The sequence below is a fragment of the Cebidichthys violaceus genome, unplaced genomic scaffold, assembly GCF_023349555.1.
Source record: "Cebidichthys violaceus isolate CVI_PGR_0920_01 unplaced genomic scaffold, fCebVio1.0.p SCAF_25, whole genome shotgun sequence".
Taxonomy (NCBI): domain Eukaryota; kingdom Metazoa; phylum Chordata; class Actinopteri; order Perciformes; family Stichaeidae; genus Cebidichthys; species Cebidichthys violaceus.
The window spans coordinates 5,559,932-5,587,847 of record NW_027176428.1 but is presented as its reverse complement, the minus strand read 5'-3'; the positions used below and the strand labels follow the sequence as shown (position 1 = coordinate 5,587,847).

Sequence of the window (27,916 nt, the reverse complement as noted above, 5' to 3'; positions counted from 1 at the left end):
TTGCGACATATTAAAAGGTCTCGTGAGCACCAGACTGAATGAAGAAAATTCCCACAATGAGTCACAACAATGTGTTAAACTGAAAACAGTGACAAAACTACTTGTTGGTTCCTCAACAAGTAACATTTATGTTTTCATATAGTTTCGTTAAAGTTGAGATTAAAAAAAACAGCATTGGCTGACAAAAAGTAACAAATTAACTCCTTTTCCCTGCAAACACCTACAGTTATTATGTTGCTGTAAGAGATTAAAATGGCATTAATATAGTTGAAATCAGGGCCGGGCCTGGGATTTTGGTGGCCCTAAACAACATTGTGTTTTTGGTCCCCCTGACATAGCCTCTTAGGGGCTGTGTCCACCAAAGTGTTTTTCACAGCTTAAAAAGGCCTACCTGTGAGTGCTTGAGACGTTTGAATGAAGCACATAGGGTGACGGACCTGCGGGTCAAACAAGGAGGGGTTTAGGCAACAACACTACTTAGTTAGGTTCAGGAAAAGATCGTTGTTTGTGTTCAAATAACCATTGAAGCACCGTAACTACTTACGTGTTTTTTATTTATTGCGTTCAAATAAATCAACATTGATTTCTTGCTTCAATATGCAAAACTAACAGCGGTCTCCTGGCTGGAAGATTGCTGGTTATTATTTATCAATATTCATATATGAAGGTAGAGTTTCATGCTATACAAGTAATTACATGGAGAAAGGAAAATCTACAGATTCTTCTATGCAAGCTGAATAGAATATTTGTGTCATTGGTGGTTTGATACAGCCACAAGGTGGCCACGAAAAGACGCAGCTCCCGTCAGTGCGAGGCAGTCAAACTTGACTAAGATGACTGCTGCCAGTCCTCACGGTAGAACGAGACAATCGCACATGCGTTTTTTAAATGTTTGGGTATTATCATCTACTTGACTGACTCGTTTCACTTTTAAATGCAGACATTATGTGTTTCGGGTCATGGTGCATTTAAGTGATTTAGAAAGCTAGGAAGTTATAGTTTTATTTTTATTCTAGTTTCCAGCGATAACGAACATGCAGGTTAACTGACCAGAAAATGATCCCGCATCTTTTAGCCACATCACACACACACACACAAAAAAAAGAACGCCCCCCAAGTGGTTGTGGCCATTAACAACCGCATTATTTATGCCGGCGGCCGGTGTTAGCGCCTCCCTCGGTGGTTACAGTTTAGGTAGAGGGAAACATTCGACACAACCCTCTATTGTGACTATAACTGAGCATCACAGAAATGCTACATCTAAGTGATTTTGAGTGAGTATATACAAATGTGACATTGTTCTCTTCTCTATTATTAATGACAAAACATATGGTTCCTGGGCTCGTAATTCTTGATGAAAGCTGCCCTGTGTTAGTGCTGTGCCTGGTTCGGGTTAAGGGGGTAATTATATGACAGTATAGTTCAGCCCAACTAGTTTGTAGCCTGGAGGAAGCACAATCACTGCTGACTGTAGTTTCCTGTCCAATAGCAGCAGCACAGAAGTCTGAGGCAAAGTATACTGCGAGTGAAGGGAGAGGAGAGACCGAGTAGCCTACACAAGACGGATAGTTAACTGCTCAGTTTAAGAAGTTTGGGACAGTGGTGTAGCCTATTTGGACTATGTTTGCAGAAACACAATAGAAAGTGAGAAAACCCTGCAGTGCAGACAAAGAGCAGTCAGCGAGCTGCCCTGCAGAGACGCACAAACTTCCCAACATCTGGTCTGCTGGAGGACGGGGCGAGCCGGAGAGAGAAACTTTGGAGGCGGAGAGAGAACTATCTTCGCTGGAGAAATATGCATTGAATCGGGAGTTCTGGGCACCTACATGAGCCGAAGAGAGATTTGGTGGTCGTGTAAGGTGACAATAGTGGAGGGATAGAGGACAGAAAGGGTCTCCGAGGGCGACCTGGAGCGGTCAGAGAATGAATTAGCCGAAGGTTTGGCTGCACCGTTTCCCAGCCAGAGAGAAGGTAAGAAGTTATTTTTTTTGTGGTGGTGTAGTTGTTGATCAAAGCGACTTATTCTGCACAATCTAGACAGAAAAATGATCGCCACACTGCAGCTGAGCTCGGTCTGAGCATGCAGGGACTCGTTTAGGGAAACAGGGCGCAGACATGCAATAAAGGCAAACCGAATACGCCCGTTATTATCAGTAACATTTAGTAGCCCATATACAAATTGTACTTTTCATTTCAGCATAAATTCATCTGGAAAGGTAGACAAAACTGTTTTAAACGTGTACACGTAATTCACATTTCAGCTAGAAGTTTGGCACTGTTGGTGTGTGTGGTGCAAATGTCTGTTTCTCTTTGCCCGACATTTCTTTACACCTTTTTACCTCGTCAAAAGTATAAAACTCAGCTCACTGTAGTTATTTAGAAGTGAATACATTTTGATGAATTCGTTGAACTTCGCTTCATCAAGCACTTTCGCAAAAACTCAGCTTAAGGAGCAAAACCACGGGAGCGCGCAAACAGCTGTCCAGCTGAGCTTCCATGGCAGGGTTGGCGCGCGCCAAACACACGTTGGCACGTGACACACTCAATTAGTCCCGTGTTAATGATGAGTAGAGAACGTGCCGGGTCCTTGGTTCTGCCTGCTCGTCTCCTATCTAAAGTATCAGATGAAGCCCACGTGACCTCATTACAGGAAGCTAAGTCTATATGTCGGGTAGCAACCATTTAGTAAGAACTAACTAAACAACATAAAAAATAACTTAAATTATTAATTTAAGTTAAATTATATAATATAGATTTGTGCTTTTACTTGTAATCATCATCATCATCATCTAACTACTTGAGGAATGTTTAGTAGTATACCTTAAATATATTATGAAATATTTTCGAAATTACTAAATGAAAACTCTGAATCTTGACGGGGATTATTAAATTAGGCTCTGTCAATATGAACATTATTTGGCTTGCTACTGTTACTGCTTTAGTTTTGTTGTGTTTTATCGGTTTTATTCTTTTCAGGTTCTTTTTCACTTAATTGACATTTGACCTTCTTTTCCCTTGCCTCTTTTGTTACTGTTGTCTTTGTATCTGATGTTATTAGTATATTACCTAGCTATACATACTACCTATATTGTTATTATTTGCACAACAAAAGTTAAACGAGTTTAAACACTAATAATTAAAAGTAGGCTGTGATTAGGCACATCCGTTGTTATACCACTGTTTCATGAAAGCAGCTTCTTTTAGTGATTCTATAGCTGGGAGCGATTCATGCTGCTTCAAGTTGTGCCTGATTACACCTTTTTCTCTTAAGCACGGCATGTTGGCTTGTTGCTCGATTTAAAAAGATAATGAGAAGTCTTTCACATGACCCATGATGACATCAATGTAATAATATTTTTGGCTATGGCCTCTCTCTGCTTTAGGCTCACTCCTTGGCCCCTCCACCTCCTTCCATAAGAGCCAGGCCTACGCCCATGGATGAGGAGAGGAGTGCCCCTGCCATCTCCCCAGAGCCACCTGATGAGGGGGACCCCAGTCTACCAGCTCCACAACCCAAGTCGCACGCAACCTCGACAGAAGAGAGAGCAAACAGCTGCCCGAACCCAAAGCCCTGTCCTAGTCCAGGTAAGGAAGAGGTTGCAAAAACAGACAGACCTACACAAACTGCTCTTCCAACTCTGGTGTGTATCTAGTAATGTGATGGGTCTAAAAAAGCCTTGAATAGGCTTATGTTTATACTACAAAGTTCCATTAAACCTCCTTTGTTGTTTTTTGGTGTGTCTTTGTATAAGCGTGACTGTCTCAGAAAATAGTTATCAAGAGATTAAGCCATTTATTATGAAAAAGAGCAGCTTTGTTCTGAGAGAGGAGACCTCACTCTGCTCTTTCATGTATGTAAATCCATTATAGTAGAAGGTTGGCTAGTATGTGAGTGAGTATATAGCTGGATGCAACATATGTTCCTTTCTTTACAAGCTATAGGAGGCCTTCTTTCCCCCAAAAAGAAAAGAACAGTTTATTCACCTTTGTGAAAGTGTGTATAGGTTGATGTTAGTTTTCCACAGTGGAATAGTCTTGAGTCATTGTTATGTTTAAAACTTTACACACTGATAATTACTAATGGCAGACTCAGAAGCTGAGTTCCAGTGACTCCCACTGAACCCCCCAAAAATCATTGTGTGTTTTTGGTGGATGTCATGGTGACTCATAAAGTCAGAGGCCTTCTCACTGACAGATGAAAACAGTTGTGTACTGAGGGGATCGGTCTGTGTGGGGGACATACCGCCTTGGATGATCTGAGGGGTCAGGACCAATTCAGCGCTGTGGAACGCTTAAAAGGCCACAATGAGACTCCTGGGAATTGGGGAATGACCCCATGACCCTTCCCCTTTGTGTGATTGGTTATGGTAAGGGTTGACTCTGAGGCGGGAACGAGGGAACATGGACCAACTCAGGGCAGTATTATGCCTGAATGACTCATCCAGGATCAGCCAAAATGAGTCAAGTTTCCTCAACATTCAGTGAGAAAAATACACCATGGACTGTCGATCAGAGTGCAGACCCTATGGCCAGGTCACTAATAGGCGGACCGCGGTCCGGGTCCGGACCCAGACACCGTTGGTTCTGGACCCAGAGCTAAAACCGATAGATAATTGAGAATTATTACATTTTGACAGAACCCCCTTTATTTTAACTGGCGCAGCTTTTCTAGCCTTTACTGCAAGATGGGAGGAACATAATATCGTAGCTTTTTTGATTTACATCATTTCACCCTGAATGAACTGAGTTTAAAGCTGCAGGGCAAAGATAATTCAGTTCAGTTCATTCTACAATTAAGTACTTCATTTTAAGATGCACGTTTTTTATAAAGCTTTCTGTTATGTATTTTATTTTTTTAATCCAGTCCTTACTTTAATAAACATTTATTTATTATTAGATTTTGTATTATTTACCATTCATCCAGTTCAATTTGAAATCTGACAATAAATATTGTTTAGATATTATTCAATTGAACTTTCTTTATTTGAAATGACAGTCAGTTGTTGACTACATGCAGACACTAATACAACTGTTGACTACTTCAATATGGGATTAAATCATAGCTCAAGTTAGATATTATTGTGATGTTCCGGACCTTTGCATGAGGAAATTCTCTCTAACTGGACCTGGTTGAATTTGAAGTGAATACCCCTGCCTTATGGGGTAATTGGGGAAGGTGTGTTATGGAAGTGTGCAGATATTTAAGTGGCTTGTTTCCATGGGATCCTGCCACCAAAACCTCCAGTGGTTGATTTGGAGTTTTTTTTTTTGTTTGTTTGTTTTTTAAAGACAAAGTCTCAACCCAATCTATTTTGATTACTGTGTTGAATGTGCAAAAGCATAGAATCTACACACGCACATCTCTGTTCCCCGCCACACTGCGGTTCACCATGATGAGTGTAAGTACAGCATCAGATTTAATGATGATACCTCTGCAAAGACTTTTGCAGATATTAAACTGTAGGTTTGTGCCTGAACATGTTCTCGTGGCGGTGCTGACTTTACCTGTGCTTGCTCCTCGGGAAGCCAACACAAAGTACAACTGTGGCTTCTCCCACTAAAGTTAGACGGCTTGTCTGGCTGACTGGTATAATTTGTGTGTGTGAGTGTTTGTGTGTATGCTGACGGTAGGTAGGTGAGCCAGGGTGGGGAGGAGAAGATTGGTCAGACTACCACTGAGGGCAACAAGGCCCTGCTTTCAGCGCTCTGCTTCACCCCCCACCCATCCCTCTGCCTGCAGAGTGCCGGGCTTTGGAACAACACAACAGGCTCATATATAGATCTAACTGAGGCTTGAATCTTTTTGCCCATGGATGCCTTATTAGAAAGGGATAACAGGCTCCAAGATGGCACTCCTTTATTCCAATCAAAGCTGCTTAGCCAGCGCACACACCAGAACATTTTTTTCTTCTTCCTGGTTTACTTCCACATTGTAAAGTCCATGACAAATGTGCAATAGTGTTTTTTTTAACCCTGTTTGACCCCAAATAATCTATATGTCCCACCGACAGCATTTTTCATTGACATGGAACCTGCGATGGCAGTTGCTTGAGCTGTAAAAACTTGACGTTTTTCAGATTTTTCAAAGAAATAAGTAAATTTAAGAGTTGTCATTTCTGTATGTTGACTAACATAAACATGGACATCTGTGTAAATGTCATCCACACCTGTTGTCATATTTCTGTTCCTATTTTCCTATGAATGTTGCTTAGTAGCTAGCTAGCTATAAAGGAAAATGCCCATTCTTAATCCTGGTTGGTTGATTGGTCAACCTTTTCCAATCTGCTGAACCAGATCTATGTGAATAAATCTGAAATGTGGGTGGTGTTAGTTCCTGACGGCTTATTCAAGACTACATTATAAAGACCCCATGCTCAAAAAGTAGCTGTCCTAGGCTTTGAGAAGATTTTAAATATATAGCCCTTTAAGGTTTAAGAATACACATAATACAAAGAATTGTCCTTGTGTGCAGCTAAAAGTGTCCACTCTTAAGTTTCACAGGCCTCTTTTTTATAATGGCTGCTTGTGTTGATTTTTTCTGTGCTCAGTGTTTGAGGCCATAGTATGACAATGACGCAGCAGCATCAGAGTGGGAGCCAGCAAATCACAATGCACCAGATGAGTTCGGTGAGGGTTTTAGCCCTCTTGTCACCTCATATTTGGATTGCAGTCTTTTCTGCTGTAAATTAATTAAGCTCTGCTCAGTCGTTACAAGGCCATTGCACAGTGGTGTGTGCGGGTTGATAGATGTGTGCCTCTCGCTGTTGTGAGTGTTGCTCTCTCTCAGGCATGAAGATGCAATGAAGCTGTCTGTTTATATAGGAGCCTCTTACTGTACTACCACATCCTGATTCCCTCGTTCTCTGTCATCACTGGCATCTCTCTCACTCTATTTTTTTCTCTTCCTCTGTCTTTTTTCCCCCCACTTCCCTGCTTTTGTCTTTCTTGCTGTCACTCTCTGTATTAGGGCTGAGCAGGTTTTTTTGTTTTCATGTTGCAATTTGAAAGACGCCCCAGACGCCGTTGTATCTGGACCCTGAACTCATAACCGATAGATAATTGAGAATTATGACATTTTCACGGAGCGCTTCTATTTGAGCTGTCACAGCTTTTCTAGGCTTTACAGACCTTGTTCAGCAGTTCAGGAAACACACTGACCAATCACATGCGTTGTAAACCATCTCACGTGATACTACTTGGCCAATCAAATATTCTGATAATCGTCGAGACTCTTATATGTTTATTATTCCCACAACCAGTATGTCTCATGTTCAGAGACCATGACGATTATTAAAAGCAGCAATGTGAAGCGCCTCTACGAGACAAAGCACAAATCTTTTGAGCAAACGTACCAACTCACATCTGAAATGAAGACACAGAAAATAAACCTAAGAGCCATATGATCAGAATCCCAATACATTAATTCACTGAGTCCTTGCACACAATCTTCTCTGTTTAGAAGATAAGAATATAATATTGTGGCTCTTTGGATTGACATCACTTCAAACCTGAATAAACTGAAATGCAGGACAATTCAGTTCATTTAAAAAAAATTAAGTACTTTATTTTATTTTTATTTGTCAAAAAAACTTTCTGTTGTGTATTGTTTTTTTATCCAGCCCTCATTTGACTTGAAATGAGACAGAACATTTATTTATTATTAGAGTATTTCTAATTTATAGTTAATACAGATCTGTAATACTAAATATTGTTAGATATTATTCAATTGAACATTATTTATTTGATTTGACAGTCAGTTGTTGACTCGAACAGACGTTTATACAACTGTTACTTCAATACATATACAATACAATACAATCATAGCACAAATTAGACGTTATTGTGATGTTCCAGACCTTTACATGAGGAAACTATCTTGAACTGGACCTCGCTGAATTTGAATTGAATACCTCTGCACTAAAACTATGGTTCTAACTATGCCTTGCATTATTATTAGTGTCTGAAAATATAGGAGGTTAAAGTTTTATTTGGAGCTTGTTGATGTCGACAGTTACAAGACAGAAAATGAAGATTTGTTTGGTTAATATGATCTCTGGAAACCTGGTCTGTGCTTCTTGCTGCTGTCTCTTTATCCTGGTTTATACCGGCGCTCTCTTATACTGTCTATGATAAAAATGATGCAATTCACTTTCTACATCACAGCAACATTTATTTTATCTCTCTCTGAATTCCAGCGTGCAGATTTGCCTCCTTGTCCCTCTTTAGTCCCTGAGGTTTGTTGAGGCTTGTGTCTAATTTGGTTTCTCACAGAGATAGAAATAAACTCGGAGCAGTTTGAGGCATTTTTTACAGCATATTTGAACTACGAAAATGAGCATGCTTTTTTTTTCCTTCACCACCTCGCAAACATTTGATAAACTGTTGCTGCTGCTGCTTTGGTGGTGTTCTCTCTCTCTCTCTCTCTCTCTCTCTCTCTCTCTCTCTCTCTCTCTCTCTCGCTCTCTCTCTCGCTCTCTTACTCTGACCAACTCCTGGCTTGAGGAGACCTCCCAAATCCTCATAACCCATGTCATATGCTGTTGACAGTTAGTGTCAGCATGATGTGATAGTACTAAATAGCCAGCAAACTGTCTGTCTTGTTGAGATAATTGAGCCAGGGGCCTGTTACTATACAGATACTGCTACAGTGACAGATTAGATGGTCAAGGGTGTGGTTGTGGACTCTTCCAGTGTCACGTCTACAGTTGAAAAGGGGTTATGTAGCCTGAACGATGCTGTTGGTTAAGCTGATATTGATGAATTAGAATAATACAAACAATATATCAATATATTTACATCTGCAAAAACTCAATGTCTGCCTATAATATCGGCCTGCCATTGTGTGCGTTAGAGCAGGGTATTAACAGTATATTTGCCACTGTACTTTGAATGTAACATCCGTCTGAGTTCTGTTTGTCCTCTACTGTTTATGACCGATAAGCTGTTTGCACCACAAACATACAGTGTGTGTTTGTAGATCTGATGACGGTGTCTGTGTTTCAGGCTTCTTGTGTTGAACACAGCAGTATAGCATATTTTCTAAGGAACCAGAGGATTCTCAGAGACAAAGTAACACAATTAAATTCCCACTTAACAGTTTAACAGTAGACAGTTTTTGTCGTTAATGAGCTTACACTGCTTGATTCTCTCAGCAGCTATAATCTCTGAATTGGGACATATTCCAGCACTGCACTCTCACAGCCCCTCTGTACAATGTGTGTGTGTGTGTGTGTGTGTGTGTGTGCACCTTTGGCTGGATTGCAGCTAAACAATTGCCTCTTCTTTACTTTTTCTTTGTGCGTGTGCATGTATGGGAGTGTGTATATTTGTTGAGGGATGTTGAGGGATTGTTTCTGTAGTTGTGTTCTCCTCTTTGTGTTTTCCTTCATGCTGGTCAGAACCCCAGCGGTTGTGTGTGGTTTCAATCAGTTCCAGTCATTACTGCTGGCCAGAGAGCGGCTACTGCGCCGGCTCCACTATCTCCACTCTGCTGAACATTTTTGTGCTTGGATGCTCTTCAACTCATCTCATTGTATCTTCTTTCCAATTCTCTCAACTCGTATCTCTATCTTTGTGTTTTTAGCAATGAGTCAGCAGGGTGTCCACCCATTTGTGTATGTGTGTGCCTGAATAATGCACTTTAAGTCGGGCTGCAACTGTAATGCTCCTTTGTATTATCGACTGATCTGCTAATTGTTTTTACAATAAATGTATTGATTATTTAGTCAATAATAGATTATTTAAAAAAGTATTAACATATGTAACACTATTTAATTTTACATTGCATTATATTACTACATCTAAAAACACTCACTAATTTTCATTATCGGGATAATCGTGAATATCCTTAATGAATTGAAAAAGCGGTCTAGCTCGCTATCATAATAGAGAAGTGAAAAATAGAGGATGATTCAAAAATAAGAACAGCAGGAATTATCATGTTAAAAAGAAAAGACTCACAATTCTTTATTCATGCAGAGGGACCTTATGAGTTATGATTACCTTATTTAAGATTGTTTGGTTGTTTGTGTTTCCTTAAAACAAAAAAGATGCCTGTCCTATCTGTGATGCAATGAAAATATTTGTTTCTTAACAAAATAAATGGTAAAGTTATTGCTGTATGTTTTAGTGCCATTTTAAGAGTTTTAAACTGCCGCTAATGCTCACATTTCAGTATAAAGAATCAGTAAGTGACTCATAATTAATCAATTTCCAAATTGTTAGTTTAGTTTCAATTAGTATGATCAAACGCTGCACACAGATATTGACATCTTGACAGCATTAAACAGAGTCGCAGCTTACCATTCCAGCTACATAATGAAAGTTTTACTGTAAAACTTGCATTCTGGATGCTGGTTTGCTCCTGTTTGTGGCTGCTGGGTAGCGTATGTACTGTATGTCTTTGCCAAAGGGATGTACACACCTAAGAGACCTCATTTACTCTGCACATTAGAAGGTTGTGCCTCTGAAAAAGTACTAGTGAAGTTGTAGAAACGGGGTTGAGGTAGTTTTAAAGGCAGCAGGTAAACTGAGCTGAGCACCCAACTTTCAGAGATCAAACCCAGAGGAACAGCAGGTTGTGCTCTCCTTCAGGTGATCCAGGATATGTCACATCATTTGCCATAGCCTGGATCTGTGTGTGCATGTGTGTGTGTGTTTATGCTAACCATTGCCCTTTGTGATCCATATGTTTTTGTTTTAATGGTTAACTGTTTAGGGAAATTCCTCTGGATCACCCCTTCAGGCCAACTGACACGTGTACATACACCAACTTATAAACACACACGAACATGCACATACATGAAGCACACATGCACACACACACACACACACACACAGGCACACAGCCAAGCATCCAAAAACAAATACACATACTCACCCACACGTGTAAACACAGAGCCAGATCTCCTCAGTGGCTCTTGATTGCTCTGGTCTGATTTGAATTAGAGGCTCATCTTTCTCAGATCTAAAAAATGGCTCTGAGGTTGAGCGGTTTGGTGGTTTGATGCTGATGCCAACATACAATTGGTTGAAGGCCTGCTTGGATGGCACAAGGGGGTTGGTGGGGATGTGCTTAGCTCCAACAATCGTGGTTTTCAACGTTTACAGAGGGAACGCTCTTGAATCACAAGATCTTCATACTTTTAACCCATAGTGCTCCATTGGCAGCAAGAGTATACATGAGAATACTTAACAGACTACTGAACTGAAGTATGTAGTGTTTCAGCTGACCAGATGATTGAACACATACTCTGTATGCATGTGCAGGTGTGAAACAGATATTGAGCTACTTGGTGTACATATTTATTGCATATCTTTTACATGTAGCAGCGATACAGACTTTTGTCACACTTCCAAGGAGTTTGCACAACTGTTTGCTAGTGTAGCTAAATATGTGTTTCTCAGATGTAGTCATGATGTATTCTTCTTGAAATGGTTAGTTGTGTAGTCATGAACCTTATACTGAAGAAGACCATCCTTTTCTTTCCTGTAGTTTGCTTACGCTGGGCTCTCGTGTGGCTTTGATAATGACATAATTGCCCCCAAAAGCAGCTTCCACGGAATGGGACCAAAACAACATGGGAAAGCAGATGAGTATAACCGTTAAATGCTACCTAAAGCGCTTTTTGTTTGAATTATATTTCTGATCTCGATATTTTCAAAAACCTGCCAACTGTCTTCTGTCATTAAAGTCAATTGTTGCCCGCCAGCACATAGTGAAATATTACTTTTTTATGATCCATCGTCAATATTTTGATAAATAGATACCAGCTGCATAGAACAATGGATGTTTATAGGTAACTGATGAGCTAATTGATAACTGATTTTAGGAATATTAAACATGATATTTAAACAGAAAATCTAAAATACATGACTAAATGTATGACTGGCTGGCTTGCTGGGCCATTGGCATATTACAAATATTGTCTTTTGCGTACATTTTCTTTGAAACCTTTTGTTAAGGCTGAGTGTTATCCAAAGTAATTACAAAAAATAATGACGGATGGGTGAATGGATGTAATGATAGACAGACATGTACACTGCTTGCCAGTGACATGCACAACCTATAATACACATGCATATCTCTAAAATAGACATTTGGCAGTGTTGAGGGCAAACGTTCTCACTAGTGGCTTTCATATCTGAAGCTGGCTGATTGAGACTAATGGATACAACATGGGCCTTAGGAATGGCTTCCACGTGCATGATACAAGTGTGTGTGTGTGTGTGTGTGTGTGTGTGTGTGTGTGTGTGTGTGTGTGTGTGTGTGTGTGTGGGTGGAGAGAGAGCTGGTACTACATGTAGGAAGGTAACATTGGAGTATAAGTACATGTGCCTTGTGTGTGTGTGTGTGTGTGTGTGTGTGTGTGTGTGTGTGTGTGTGTGTGTGTGTGTGTATGTATACAGGTATGTGTGTGTGGTTTGTGTACCACCAGCTAATAGAACGGAAGAGCAGGAAGCACTTCCCATCCCTTCAGGCCCTGTTTACGTCTCCTCCAACTTCACACGCACAGAGATCCCATTACACACAAAAATGCCCGCTAATAGACACACACACACACATACACACAGGCACGCACACACACACACACACACACACACACACACACACGCACACACACACACGCACACACACACACACACACACACACACACACAAACTCATAAACTCATGAAAGTAAAGGTAAATACAAATCCTCCAATGCTCAAAACACTGATCCTCTTCATCAACGTTGGACCACCTTACATAACCAAGTGATTCATACCAGTGGCTTTGATATACTTTGTTTTCTAAGAAAATAAAGATAGTGTTGCTTCAGACAGGCCAAGGGGGTTTGGTAGCCTCATCCTGTTTTGGTTCTGGGTTCACTGCTTCAACAATATACAACATTACAAACATTAGCATTAACAGTGCATGGTACCAGAAAAAATGGAGCAGCAGCTCTTGTTTGCCAAAACAGAATTGTTGCCATATTGAAATCTATCATCTATTAATTATTCAAAATTGAACATAATGGAGTTTTTTGTTCAATGTCTCTCTCCTTCTGTACAATACACGCAGCACACAAACAGCTACTGTATAATAGAATTCACTGGAAACATATGGCAAGGCTTCACTATATCAGCGTCATTGACTTTGTCAGACGTAACTTACTGGTAGCAAGTCGCTGTTACAATAAGTGAAAAAAACATACAGCTGTCATCCGTTTAATAAAAACCTCCTTTTCGACATTGTGATAAGTATTCCTGCGGGATTTATTTAGTACTTCTAAAGTAAGTTTAGTATATATTTTCTTCCGTGTTAAAACACAACATTGTAACCAGTAAAACTCGTGGCTATCTCATAGAGTCAAATGTTTTTTTACTTTTTTTGTTTCTGTGTATGTGTGTTTTACACAAAAAAATAATAAATTGTTGCTCCAACTGACATACAGTAACATCTCAATACAGTGTGAGAATCTTGTCATTTGTATATAGGAAAAGACCCGAACTATTAATATATTTCTCAGCACTAGAATGTTAAATATGTGTACCTTTTTTCGGTAGTTAAACTAAATTTATTTAAAGCGCAGTTGTGAGTGAAATGTGTGTAATGGCATTTCAGCTTCATTTAAAGAGACAGCTCTGCCTTGTGAATTAATTTGTTCTTGCATTCTGAGATCAGCTGATGATCAGCTTACTTTGGTGGTACTAAAGACTAAATAAGTAAGCAAAGTGTTTCAATCCCTGTGATGAATATTGTACAGTAGTTATATTTGGACAAACACTATACCAGAACCAGATAACTGGATATTATCAACTACTCATCTCATTCACAGAAATCACTTTTTCATTTTTAAGTTTTACCTCTTTTCTTTCACTTCACACAAAGCATTCTGTCTACAGCTGAGCTACCTTTGCATAGACATTATACAACGTATGTTTAGCTGTAAAAGTGGGAATTAATCTATGGAGTTATGCCAAATATGTGAAGGAATTTATTTGTAAGAGTGAAGAGGGAACGTGAACTGGAGGCGAAGAGTGCGAGAGGCAGGGGACAGGAAAGAGAGGACAGATAGAGAAGTGAACAAGAGTGGATAGAGTAAATAAACATAGCTGGGAAGTGTTGAGTCCACGCACAGGACGCGGTTTGGTTTGTGTGTGTGTGTGTGTGTGTGTGTGTGTTTATCAAACCCAGCTGGCTCCCATTTGCCCAGGAATGAGTCTGCACCTCTCAGAGGCCCAAGCCTGCCCTGCTTTGAAGGCCTCTGTGTAGTGTGTATGTATGTATGTATGTACATGTGTGCATAATAACAGCTTCATTAGAGCTCTGCATGGTACCGGTGAACACATAAAACACCCAGACATGTATTTACTGTATGTATATTATGTGTACGTTCTCTAATGTGTTCATTTTGAACACACATACATCCACTCTCAGTCATCGCCGCACACACATAGACCCACACAGATTTCAGCTTTCACAAGCATACAGATAGACCCCTAAACAGTCCCAAGGGGTTGGATTTAACTGCTTCCAGATGCGAGTTCAGGACAGAGCGCACACATACAGACAAAATCTTCTGCTTTGTTGAAGTCAGCAGAACCACTCTGTTTAAATTAATTAAGTGCTAGTGGATGGGAAATGACATCGGAGTAGACAAGTTTGCTACAAGTGGGAAAACAGCTTGCTGCTGATACCTGATAATATCCTCAACGAAAGCAGCTACTCACTCAGGAAAACCTGAACCCCAAAACCGTAAAAATAAACTTTGTGGTCTTACGTTTTTTTTTGATTGTATATGTAATTGTGTGTGTTTTTTAGATGTGGCCCACACCTATACTGAGCCCCTCATATTGAGGTTAAATGGCACCCCAGAAAGGTTGCAAGGCGATGATGGAGACAAGTGGAGCAGAATCCTCTCACACTCTGAGCTTACAACACCCAGCAAGAGCATCACATGTGAGTAAATAGCACCCTCGCACGCACACACGCACACACACACACACACAAACACAAACACACACACACACACACGGAGACACACACTTGGCGAGGCTGGTAAGAGTTTTGTTTCCATTACCGATCACTGGTCTGATGAGTCACATTGTCCTGACCTTAAACAAATACATTTGCACACCCTGAAGAAATAGGTCAGGTAATCATACACACAGAGACAAATATCTACATTGTCAGCTAAGTAGGTTAAGTTTCTGATTTCTGAACACAAGCACCCAAATATCCAAACTTGAAATGAAGCATATTTCCTCCTCTATTGCGCTTTATTCTGCATTGTGTTCTCTGTCTGACTGGCACTGGGGAATGTATTTATTTAGAGTTCATTGGACATCTTTTTCTATCTATATTCTCAGAAACGGTAGATGAGTACAGCACGTGCTTCTCATAAAAATCATATTTTTCCAGCACAGCCATTCCTTATCCATGATATCCACCCACATTCATGTTACTAGTGTAATTTTTCCAACGTATTAGCCATAATCTCTGGGGCCTAGAGGTTTAAGATGGCAACCAAGTTATCACAACATCCTTGATTCTAGTCAATCCACAAGGCATCCATACCTCTCACTCCTCATTTTCTATCAGTTCTCTACTGTATATGAATACAATGAAGGAAAAATTAAAAAGATAATGGAAAGAATGCCTGAAAAAATACTGTATGTCGCTGCAATTTGTCCCTCCCTGTTTATTCGAATAGATCACCACTCAACTGGCTTCAGTCTGTCACTCTTTTCATGTTTAACAACAGTCTTATGGGAAATGGTGTTTGTTAAATGTTGCTTTAAACTAATATGTTAAACAAACATCACTATTACATCATTCTGTAAAAACGTACAATCCCTGTCTAGACATATGAACTAAACCACACAACATACATTTAAGGATGTTTTTTGGGCTGAGTTTTTTTTACCATTTGCATTATTAAAAAATGTCAATGTGAGTTTTTCTTACTTCTGTGACAGAAACCAGAAGTTGTGCTCTCTTTTCTTTCATCTGTGATGCTGTTTTCTGACCAATCCTCTCCAAAAACATTTCTAATTGCTTTAAGAAACTGCTACTGTAGTTGGCTGTTGTAATGGAGTAAGAAAATTGCTGTGTCTCAAATTGTGTGTGTTTTATTTACATTCAGCTGTCCAAGTCTAAACTACTTCCCAAAATCCCCAGCTGTCCAGTCATTACACTCCACCCTAATTTGCTGGCAAGGACCGTCACAACACCTGGAAGTTGTCCTTCCAGAGTCATATCACTAACCGCCACCACCCATTTCACTCCCTCATATTACTAGTCCCACGGTTATGTTTCGGCCAGAGAGACTCTCTTTCACTCTCTTTGACGTGCAGTTGCTCCAACTCTCTGTAGCAAAGCCAAAGGTGACGCAAGTACGCTATGTCCCCCACCACATATATTTTCCTTGCTTTCACTCCAGTTTGAAATGAGTAGAATCTCAACCTAATTTTTGAACTGGTTCTACTATGTCATTTATTCACTTAGATGACCAAGCTTCACAATAATAAACACCCACAAACCTTTAGCTAAGTTGTCTGGATGCTTGGCCACTGTTAAGAAAATCTCAATGCCATACAGTGGTCTAAATTTGCCCTTCGTGTCATTCACAGAAAAGGGGTAGTGTAAGTGAATGACAGAAGGAGTAAAAGGTTAAGAAGAGAGTTGAGTAACCTGTAATCTGAGCAAGTGTTATAAAACTACAAGCATTTTTTCCTGGAATCCAGGGCCTGCCATGGGTGACATTCACAAACACGCAACCCTGCCCCATGGTAATAGCTAGTTTGCGGTAACTGAATAACCAGCAGTTCAGTCAGGAAATGAATAAGTAGTTGAATTCAGTGTGTTTTGAGTAGGTGTGTGAGTGTACGCTGTCTCTGTCTATGTTTGTGCCTCTACCTGTCCTGTCTGCTGTGTTTTTCTATTTCAGGCCCAAGCTGAAATTTGATTTTCTGTCTGCCATTCTCTCCCTGCCTTATTTCACATCCCAATAAAACCTATGAAACCCACCAGCTCCATATGCTGTGCAGAGAGGGTTATGCAACTACAGCAGGCTTGGACAAAATGTACCGCCATGAACACCAGTCCTCACTGGCTTTCCATTTGCCTTCATGTGCCTCCTCCCTTCATCCATAGCGTCCTCCTTCTACAACTTACACAATCACACATGCGTTCACAGGACTTGAACCATGAAGTAAACAGTGAAAGTTCTAAACTTTCTCAGGTGAATATGCAGCATATCCCTGCTCGTCTCCATAGTTATATGTTTGTCTCTGCCTTTTTTGCTTTTTGTGAGTTGCTTTGTGTCTTCTGTGAATCTCATAAGCCACTATCAGTCTGAATGCAGTTTAAATATGGTTTGTGTCATCAGCAACCAATCAATCAATCTGTTCCCCTGGCTTGATGATCTGTGTGAAGATGTTACAAAATAGCTGTGACTCAAGTCTGTGGTGAGGTCATGGGTGGCTGCGTGACACATGTGTGTGTGCGAGTGAGAGGGTGAGGAAACAGAAGCAAAAACAGAAAATCACCTCATTCTCTGTCTCGCAGTGATGACATCAGAGCTATAGTATGTGTCTGGCCCTGGGCCTGTGACAAGCTGTCTGAGAACAATGTGCACGGAGAGGTGTTAACAGATGTGAGTGTGTGTGTGTGTGTGTGTGTGTGTTATGACCTGAGTCAAACACACACACTCCCTGTCAGTGATGTCAGTGATGTCGTCTTTGACGTCACAGTCACACATGTTCCCAGATGTTTAACTGCACACACGCTTTTGGACTCACAAGAAACCAATGAAGCATGTAATTCATCACTGACAAGATCACAGTAGCATTTATGACACTTGCACTTCAATTTGAAATATCCTCACTAAATGAGATCTTAACATGGACCAGAGAGAAGAGAGAAGTCCTTTATTATGTATCAGCGAATGAGGACATGGACGTGTAAGCGAAATGCTGTTTGTTATTATCTTGTCATGAAAGGGGAGGAGTGTGCAGTGTGTTGTTGGTGGAAAATCTAACAGGACTGTGATATTGGCTTTAATCAGAGACAAGTCACTGTGCTGAAACTGTTTTCCATCTCTGCTCCTCTGCCTTAATTCTGTTTCTTTTTCTGTCAGTCTCTGTTGTCTTCCTCTGAATTTACTCTCTCTTTCTGGGTCACATGTAAACACATACACACATAATTTACATGTTCTGTCATGGACATATAATAGTGACACACTGTGGGGAGTGATGTCACAGGGGTCAATCGTGAATGAGGTGGTTGGTTGATGTCACAGGTCAAAGATTAGTGTTGCTGTGTTGTTCTCGTAAATCCGCTGTTTTTTTCCTCTTTTATTCAAAATATAGGCCTAACCCTCTTCTTGAAATATTTGCACACTTTTTCCATTCATTTTCAAGGAGAAGTTCACGAAAGTGAGCCAAATGTTGCAACAAAAGGGGAATTGAGGTGCTTTTCCAACCGCCGGGTTAAAGGGAACAGATAGTGTTTCTGAATGTCAAAAAACCACAAGAAAAAAGGTTTTCTTCCAGAATTTTTGGGTAATGAGCCTGTTGTTGTTTTGCATCGGCTAATGTCATATTTCATGTTTTTATGCAAACACAGATACAAAAAAATGTACTTTGCAAATTTCAAAACAAAAGACTAATGCCCATGCACAGCTGTGTTTTTCCTGCGATATATTCTGCAAACATCAGGAATCTTGAAGTTTAATCATATTTAGGCTATTGTATGTAAACACTTTACAGGTGAATGTAATGTGCATATTATGCTATCGGGTTTATACACCTTCCATTTAAAGGTTATTTCAGTTAGTTTTAGTGTCGGGTTGTTTGCAATTATGAGGATTGATTGGGTTCAAAACCACTGGGTTCCACTTTGCTAGAAATACAGCTCTCTAGTACATCCTCAGGGGCCAAAACAGCTGATTGTAACATGCTCAATGTTATGCTCACAATGAATTCAGTTCTGCATATTGTACATCTGTCTTTAGTTGTATGGGTTGCATTAAGCTTGCTTATTGTAATGCACCATATGCGCATCATATTGTATGTTTTGTCAGTATGAACTGCTCATTGGAAAAAGGTTTCACCTTCGCCTTCTATTGGTAGTTACAGATAAGGTGTGGGATTTTTTGCAGGCTTTGGTATCTTTAACCTGGCAGCACAAATAACACAAACATATACAGTAAACGTAGCAGCACCACTGATGACAGTATAGTTCATTAAGATCACATGGAATTTTATAAATGTTGTAGTAAGAACCTTAACAGAGGTGCTCTCTAAAACGTTGTAGTCTTCATTTGAATGATGGGATATTGTGAGTCACAATTTTGTCTTGCTCACACCTAATTTTAAAGTCACAGTCTAGTACATCTGACTGAACTCTGCGCTCATACTACTTTTTCAATATAGTGAGTGCAACTGAACAAACCTCATTAACGCTGTAGTGTTGGTTGGAGCACTGTATACATGTAGCAGCCAGACATGTGGGAACATCTAATTGAAAATGGGTTTAAATAACATTATACAGCAGCAACGTATCATTTTCCCATTCTCACAGTTTTAGTAGTTGACACTTTTGGCCCACAAATAAAAACAATGCTACTATGCAAGAAAACCCCAGAAGGGAGTCAGTGGGTGAGAGGTTTCTGGGAGACTGGGCTGACAAGATGTTTTAAAGGCACTTTAAAATGGTAAGAGGACTTTGAAATGTAGTGCAAATATTGTGAAACTCCGCCAATCAAGCCAAGTATACATCATTCTTTAATTTGTATCATTAATGGCATATATCCTCATTGACAAAACAATTACACAATTTGCTTCAGTGTTGAGAATGAGCAGGAAATATTTGATTGGACACCCAGATCCTTTGCCACTGTTGTGCTTAATAATCCAAAAAAGCAATAAACGCCCATATGTACATTTTTGTATAGTTTTAGATTTGTGGATGATTGCACCATCCATCCTTTTTCTCTGTGTTGTTGGCTGATTAAGTTGCATTTGGAGTGCAAATTTGATGTGATGAAAGAAATATTTTTCTGCTTTTTTTTTTTTTGGACTGATCTTAATCTCAGTTTAGATATTTTAACACTTTGACCTACATAGACAGACAAACTGCACCAGAGGAGACGGTAGGATAAAGCAGCTGGAATAGAGACAGAGTTCATAGTCATTCTGGTGACTCATTCCAGTAGAGGATAAGAGAGACAGACAGACAGATCTCTAGTCTGGGAAGGAGGTGTGTAAGTACAGGGTATCTGAGAGACGCAAGGAGAGAAGGAAGGGGTGTGGAGGGTGTGTGAATGAGGATGTGTGTGCTGCTGCATTCAACTGATGGTGACTCACTCAGGCTCGCTCACCCGCCCAACACATCTGCACAGACCTCCATGTACATACACACACCTTAGAGGTCGCAGGACCCCCAGTGGCCAACGCTGCTGGTTAGCGTCACACATGCCCGCTCTGCGGTTTCCCAGTCTCATCATGTTAATCACACAGTCATTTGGCTCTTTATTTGCTGTTATTTTTAACTAGCTCCAACTGCTGAATCATTGTGTTTATGAGTCACACCCATGCTTCCTCCTGGTCCAAATATGCACAAGCAGCAACCCATTTCTTCAACTTTGTTTTCTCTCTTTCTCACTCAATCTTTCTCCCTTAGCCTGCTTTCTTGATCTCAGACAAAGGGACCTTGTGTTTTTTCAGTGTGTGTGCATGTGCATGAGTGTGTGTCCGCACGTGTCCTTGCATGCATATATTTGTGTGTGAGTGGGCCTAACCTCAAGCTCTGTTTGGAGACAGTCCTGACTCCCCGTCTCTCTCTTTCTGTCTGTCTGTTTGCCTGCCAGATCCGCCTATGTACTGTGTTCATACACTCACGCACACACACACACACACACACACACACACACACACACACACACACACACACACACACACACAAGAAGTATGAATTTCTCAACCACTCACAATCCCCTGGACAATACAGACCTAGAGGGAATAGTAAAAAATTGTGCACAGTTTCCCTCCCCTCTCTCTAATCCCCTTCTTCTCTTACCGACCTACATCCTGGCCAGCTCAGAGTGTTAAAATACAGTATTGTGCAAAAGGCTAAAAGAGAGCAATAAGACAGAGAGACAGAAAAGGAGGAGATGAAGTTAGGTAGGAAAAGAGAAAGAGAGGGAGACATAACACAGGAGAGCATTAGGTATTGACTTTTGACATACTTTAGAGGAGAAAGTATGGCTCCGTCTTTCTCACTAGCCCTGCATATGCATGCACGCCTACACACTAATGCACATGAACACACACACTGGCCCTGCAGCCTGCCAAACATCTGGAGCAAAGTTAGAAAACGCTGAATGAAAGAATCTTTAATAACACTGGATTGGTTGTGTGACCACGGCTATCGGCCAATCAAAACAGGCCTGGATGGGTTATCTGTCTCCGAGTGGTTATCGAACGGACGCTTTTATTGCCAGTTGTGTTTCATAGCCAGAGCTCAGGACCACACTCTCTGTTGTGCTCTCCCCTGCCCTGTTAATTCTCACCACACCTCTTGACACCAGATGCTTTCAAGTCAAGAAAATACGTTGGGCCTCAATAGGGTGTTATTGAATACTACCATAATATATATAAACCAGGCCTCCATTTTATTCTTCTTTTCAAGGTGTGTGTTTTGTTTGGCAGCGAAGGTGCACTTTTCTGCCTCCATCTGTCTTGCTGAATAGTACTAGATTAGAGGTAACATATACCAAGTGGTATATTGAGCCAAGATTAAAAACTGTGCATGCTCTCAGGGGTTTATGTTTGTAGATACTATATATGTTGTATCAAAACTGCATTCTTCCAAAAACTGAGGTATGGGGATGGGCTCTTCCCTAGACGAGCATTCCTGTTTTCCTCTCTTATACTCATTTAATTTATAAGTTTTTTTCTCCCGTTGTCTCTTTATAGTTATGCAAGAGTCTAGACAAGTAGGAGCAGTGGTCAGTTCAGTAAATATGGAGCTCTTCCTAGAGCTTTTGCCTTTGGGGTGGGCTTTGTAATTGAACTCAGTTTCCCAGAGCCTCCCTGTGGATGACGCTGCATCAGCACAAGTCTGCATGCACACACGCTGGGGCCCTCGGCCCTACCTCAGAGCTGTACAGTGATCCGCTGTATTATCCACACATGTTGGCAAGCCTGCTCAACCACTTACAACAATGCTCACATGCTTTAATGGACGTTGAGACTACTGTTGTTTGCTGTATTTGTTCCACCTGTCCATTCGGGCGAAATCAATAAAATCCACAGTCCACTATTTCTGTGTAAAAATGTATTCCATAGTGCAGCCAAAGCTAACATCTGGAGTCTGAGTTTGACAAATCAAGTAGATATCTTCCAAAGTTACAGTCTTTCAGTCTGTCCCTACACTGCGCTCAGGAAGGGGTTTGGTAGTAAGAAGACATTAACTTTGGATGATACCCATTTGATTTGACTCACTCAGACGGCTGAGGCTTCATTTTGGCTTCAGCTGAACTTCAGAATACATTTTTTCACAAAAAGAGGACTGCAGGTTTTGTCAGCCATGTAAATTGAAATTGCTTTTGAAAGGGGATTTCTTATTAAAGCAACCAACAGTGCTTTCAGTGTGTGTGTATATATATATATATATATATATATATATATATATATAAAAACTTTATTTTGTATTCATTTTAAAAATGCTTATTGTCCACAGCCTGTTGTAAATGGATGTACTTTTGTCCCTCTCCAGCTCAACCAGCAGCCAGATCCACGCCCAGCCACCATACCCAGCCATGCCGGACACAGCCCGGCAGCCAACTACGCAACGGAGCCAAGCACCACACACACTCCTCTCACACGCACTGTACGCATCACACGCACACGCCTCACACGCACACCCTCCAGTCCAACGGGGTCAGGAACGGAGGCCATCATGAGCATCCTAAGCTCGGCTCCCTCCCGAGAGGCGGCTCATCCACCTCCTCGTCCTCTTCAGCCGGACCCAAACACACCAAGAAATTACGGTCCAACCCCTCCATCACCTCCCAGAGCAGCAAGAGAAGCAAGAGCAGCTCCAAGAGCAACAGCTCTCAGATTCCCACAGAAGCACAGAATGGTGAGATGCAGAAATTTGACGGAGGGGCTGGAGGCAGCAGGAGAGGGAGGGATAGGCAGCATGGTTCAACATTAAAGTTTTATTCCACATGTCTTGTCAGAGGATCAGGATAGAAATAAGAATTTTTTTTTTTTTTTGTAATTCAAAGGGTTAAATTAGCATTGAAGGACATATTGCAAAAGCAGCAACTTATGGTTCAGTTGAAGAGTGTATTTTAACCCACTCAACATTTTTCAATATTTATGAATCTTTATTAACTGTAAATGCCAACTGAAAAAAATATGAATCAAAAACCAAAAGAGATCAGGATGAAAAAAATCAAAGTATGTTAACCTTGTCATTCCTTTAACCATTCCTGCTTTGAAATGCAGGTTCGTTCATCCACCTCTTGTCATTGCTTGAGTGGTTATATAAACTTTTTTATCTTTGAAAGTAAGTAGGCTAGATTCATGGCAGACTGCAAATAGTTGAAAGTTATCATTTACAACTCAAGGTAACTGTTATATGTTGAAAGGGGCCAACTTTTCTTTTCACTAATACTTAAAAGTGACTTCTACATGACTACATGACTAATACTGATACAGAGAGCTCAACAAAGAAGAAAGTGGTTTTGTGGTGAAGCTGAGAGGTAAAGATAACAGGGTTATTACCACCAGAAATGTTTTATTCCCTATTAAATGCCATCAGGAATGGGCGTCAGACTCTGGCCTGGCACTGAAGAAAACTAATTTCTGACCTATCATAGTGACTGCATTGCCAAAATATTTCTATTTCTCAGTTTCATTTGTTTTTTCAATTTGCTTTATTGGCATGACATGTAAATTTGTTTATGTATCCAAAGCTTATAGAGAAGGAAAATATTGCATAAAGGAGAAAAAGAAAAGCAGATTAGAATACAAAATGGTTACATAAGAATATATGTTGTATTAATATATTGTTCATGTTAAGAAACTCACTCTGTCTGTTGCTCTTTGTCTCCAGACTGCTGTGTTCACTGTATTCTGGCCTGCCTCTTTTGTGAGTTCCTAACTCTGTGTAACATCGTCCTGGACTGTGCCACCTGCGGCTCCTGCGCGGGGGACGACTCGTGTTTCTGCTGCTGCTGTGCGTCGGAGGAGTGTGGCGACTGTGACCTGCCCTGTGACATGGACTGTGGCATCATCGATGCCTGCTGTGAGTCTGCAGACTGCCTTGAGATCTGCATGGAGTGCTGCAGCCTTTGTTTCTCCTCCTGAGGGCCCCAACCACCACCACAGGGGGGCAAAGTAGATGTCAGCTACACACTCCCACAAGCCCAGGAACAACTTTGACCCATGTCTTATCAGAGCTGAGAAGTGCTTCATCCAGTCTTTGTTGCCTGGGCTCCTTGGTTTACACTATATTGGCCGGCCTAGTTGGCTCCACGATATGTCCAATGTTGAGAGCAGTCACTGGTGAATTCTTCCCTCTTTTATTGATCAAACGATGGGACAGTAGCTTCCCTGCCTTTGTCTTTGCTGTCGGTCCATTGGTGCACAGCTGGATGTATGGGGCAAAGTGAGTTCCAGCTGTGGTCCACGAGTGTCTGCCAGGCTGTGCGGACCGGGCCTTTGGACCCTCACAGAACAAGCTATTAATACAATGGAGCCCCTTGTGCCGTCTGAGTGACTGGAGTTCTTCAAGCATGAAAAATGACCTCCAAAGGCAAATGAGAGAATGGCTCCATTTAACGGGATTTTAGTGTTTCTGTAGATAAGAACGGCAGCATAATGGGAAAATGGACGCTCAGATCTCAGTAGAAATGTAGTCTGTCCTCCTGTCCTTGGCAAGGTTAAAGTCTTCCAGTTTGATTGCATACAGTGGCCTTTGTGACACACACACACACACGCACACACACACACCCTTACGGGAGGATGTTGAATCCACCGCTGTCTTTGTTCTTGTTGCAACGTACAAAATAGAGAAAACATTAATGGTGGCTTGTGGCAATATTACACACAAATTTATTTTGTTCATATGATCTCACTTAACAGACTTATTCAGAGAAAAATCATGAGAGCGTCGCGCATCAGCCTGAAGATGGGTCCAGTTATATAAGTACTGTAGGTGATGGACATCAGAGCGAATGGTTGATAGCATCTGTCATGGACACATTCTCTACTCTAACATGTGAAGGGAGAGAGTTCTTAATCAAAGGTCTCTCCTCGTTTAATGTTTCACATCTTGTTTACTTTTACATTGTTTATTTTGAGGGGCTTCGACTGTATTCAGTGAATTCCTCCTCGTCTGAATAGTCAGAGCTGGTGACGGACTGGTAGAGGATTGGAAGTCATCTCTTTTTTAATACGTTTCATTTTTCTTTGTCGTTCTTGCTATGTGAACAAATGGCCTTGGCTTAGCTTAAGGCCTGAATTTTCAAGTAGATTCCTCGCCTTTACCAAATCTCTATTAATCCTTGTTTTGTAGATTTTAGTTAAGATATTTGCATTTCTCCTCTAATGTGAAAATCACATTTCTGTGTTATCGGGTTTTGCCGGGCTCTCTGTAAAGCAGACATTGCTCAACATCTAATTTAATTCCTTGAGTGAAAATCTCACGACACTATGCGAAGATAGATCCATATGCTCGTAGTGTGAATGGTACGCTTTTGATAACAGGCCCGCACTCTCGTATGCTCAGATGCATACCTTCTCCAACCCAATACCTCTTGAGATGACACCTAGATCTGTTGTGCATTTTAAAATGACTTGATACAAATCTCTCTCCTCTCTGATCAAATATTGTTTGTGCAATCCCTTTCTCTTGGAAATACCAAAGAGTTTTTTCCTCTTACTGGACTTTAGTTTCTAGACCTACAATTACTTTTACTTTAAAGGGTCTTTGCTATGCTTATGTGGCTGTGGTTGATTAAACCCTATTTTAAGGGCTGAACTATAACACTGTTGATATGAATATACACTAAGGCTGTAAATTAACCTGACAACACCGAAACAGGAAAAGCAAGTTTTCAGAAAACAACAAATGCAACTTGAGAAGATACTATGACTCTTTATGTCAATTTATATCAGAATGGATGTGTTTCAAATTTTGACACATGTTCCAACTAAACTGAGACAAAATCCTGGATAGCCCTGGAAAACAATGCAACTTTTTTTTTACAGTATAAAGAGATTTATGAAGGGAGAACTGGACTTTATAATGTTGTGTATAGACGGGATAACAATGTCATTTGTTTAGATTTATAACATATTCCAAGTGCAGATTTTGACAACGTTGCTTCATCTAAGGACACGTTCTCTGTCATCAGACCAGGCTTGTCACAAAAAAAATATGGGTGAATTGTGATAAATTTCTGGGGGGTTTGCGAGTTTGAAACCAAAATAAAAACACTGGTTTGTTAACAACAGAAGTTAATCGTTACAAATAAGAAAAATTACCCCTACAAATGTTAGTTAGCTACAGAGTCAACAAGCTAACTGGCCTCCACTGTTAGCCGGCAGTGGTGTGATAAACAGTTCACCTTCATTTCATGCAAACCACTTTGTTAAGGCGAGCACAAATATGAATACATATTAACAAATGTTTCCTCCCTGCTAAACAATAGGTTCACTGTTTATTTACTCAACCCAACTGAAATGATGTTTCCTATCATTTATGAGTCGCTCACCCAAGTTCAAGTTTCAGGGTTATTATTCTGCCGCTTCTCACTGGACTCAAACACAGTCCAAAGAGGCAATCTTCAAAACCAAAATGAATCATTTTGTGTAAATGGAAAGCTCACTGACAGGCTTTTATGTGGTCTGTTGCTTTCTGGTATGTTGAATTGATTTTAGTTTTCTTCTTCATTTTCTAATACAGATGTAACTGAAGGAATAAAGTCAACAAAAACCTACTTGTGAGAGACAGCATGGCTTGCAACCCTCTTTTTGGCAGTAGCACATATATACATGTCTGACCGTCCTGTGAGGTTCCTTGTTTCCAAAAGTATCTTCACCTGGGTTTTTCAACAGGTCTTGTTGGACTGTACAGCAGTCAGAGGGGTAGCAGAGGTGTAAGTCTGTCAATACTACCGCTAGTTTGTGCCATGCAATATAAATCATGTGAAACAACATTTTAATATGGTCTGGGTTGAAAAACAGTGAACACATCATTTGAGTTTTATTTAATGATGTTGGAATAATATTTTATGACTAGATCATTAAATACTACTTTATGTCTATACACAGAAGTGCCTAACACTTTGTGGAGAGTGGAGGCAGTCTGGAGGGATAGAAAACACTGATTGGTTGGACTGGAAATGGAGAACGCTGGCTTGAGGTAGAAAATCCCCAGTTGAATGACATTCTTACATTTAGGTCATTCTCTGGATTGTGGAGATGGTTTGGAGATATGGATTTGATGTAGTGTCTGTACCAGACAGGTCATCATATAATCTCCAAATATTTCTCTTGAACTCAGTCAAGCTATTATAGAAATACTGGAAGAAACAAGTTTACTTTCAGTATTGTCCATACAGTATTATCAGTATTTTTGTTACAATTACCGTGACCACAGAAATGTCTAACTGTTGATTTTTATGGATTGATGATCTTATTGTAATTTGGATATTGATTTAAAGGGCTGGCCACCTCTGCTAGTACTCTGAACGTTATGCGAGCCCAGCTGAATTGTAACTAGACTGTAGTCCACTATAATGTCATTTTGTTTACACTACCCCCATTTTTTGTCAATTTGAATTGCTGTGCTGGAAGTCACATTAAAATCTCTTAGTTTAATACTGAATAAACAATGTGAACTCCAGGC

General features: G+C 40.5%; 1 protein-coding gene across 1 annotated transcript; it reads left to right on the top strand.

The window, feature by feature from the left end:
- The first annotated feature begins 1,427 nt into the window (after positions 1 to 1,427).
- On the top strand, positions 1,428 to 27,916 carry mdfi (MyoD family inhibitor). Its single transcript, XM_068720545.1, has 5 exons — positions 1,428 to 1,971; positions 3,384 to 3,585; positions 14,807 to 14,944; positions 22,769 to 23,134; positions 24,116 to 27,916. The coding sequence occupies exons 2-5, from the start codon at positions 3,435 to 3,437 to the stop codon at positions 24,367 to 24,369; spliced, it is 909 nt and encodes a 302-aa protein (XP_068576646.1). The 5' UTR covers positions 1,428 to 1,971; positions 3,384 to 3,434; the 3' UTR covers positions 24,370 to 27,916.

Excerpts from the sequence above, each read along its gene's own strand:
- mdfi (XM_068720545.1), top strand. The coding sequence starts at position 3,435 with ATGGATGAGGAGAGGAGTGCCCCTGCCATCTCCCCAGAGCCACCTGAT. Across the intron at positions 3,586-14,806 it reads AAAGCCCTGTCCTAGTCCAG|ATGTGGCCCACACCTATACT; the intron begins GTAAGGAAGAGG and ends TGTGTTTTTTAG. Across the intron at positions 14,945-22,768 it reads ACCCAGCAAGAGCATCACAT|CTCAACCAGCAGCCAGATCC; the intron begins GTGAGTAAATAG and ends GTCCCTCTCCAG.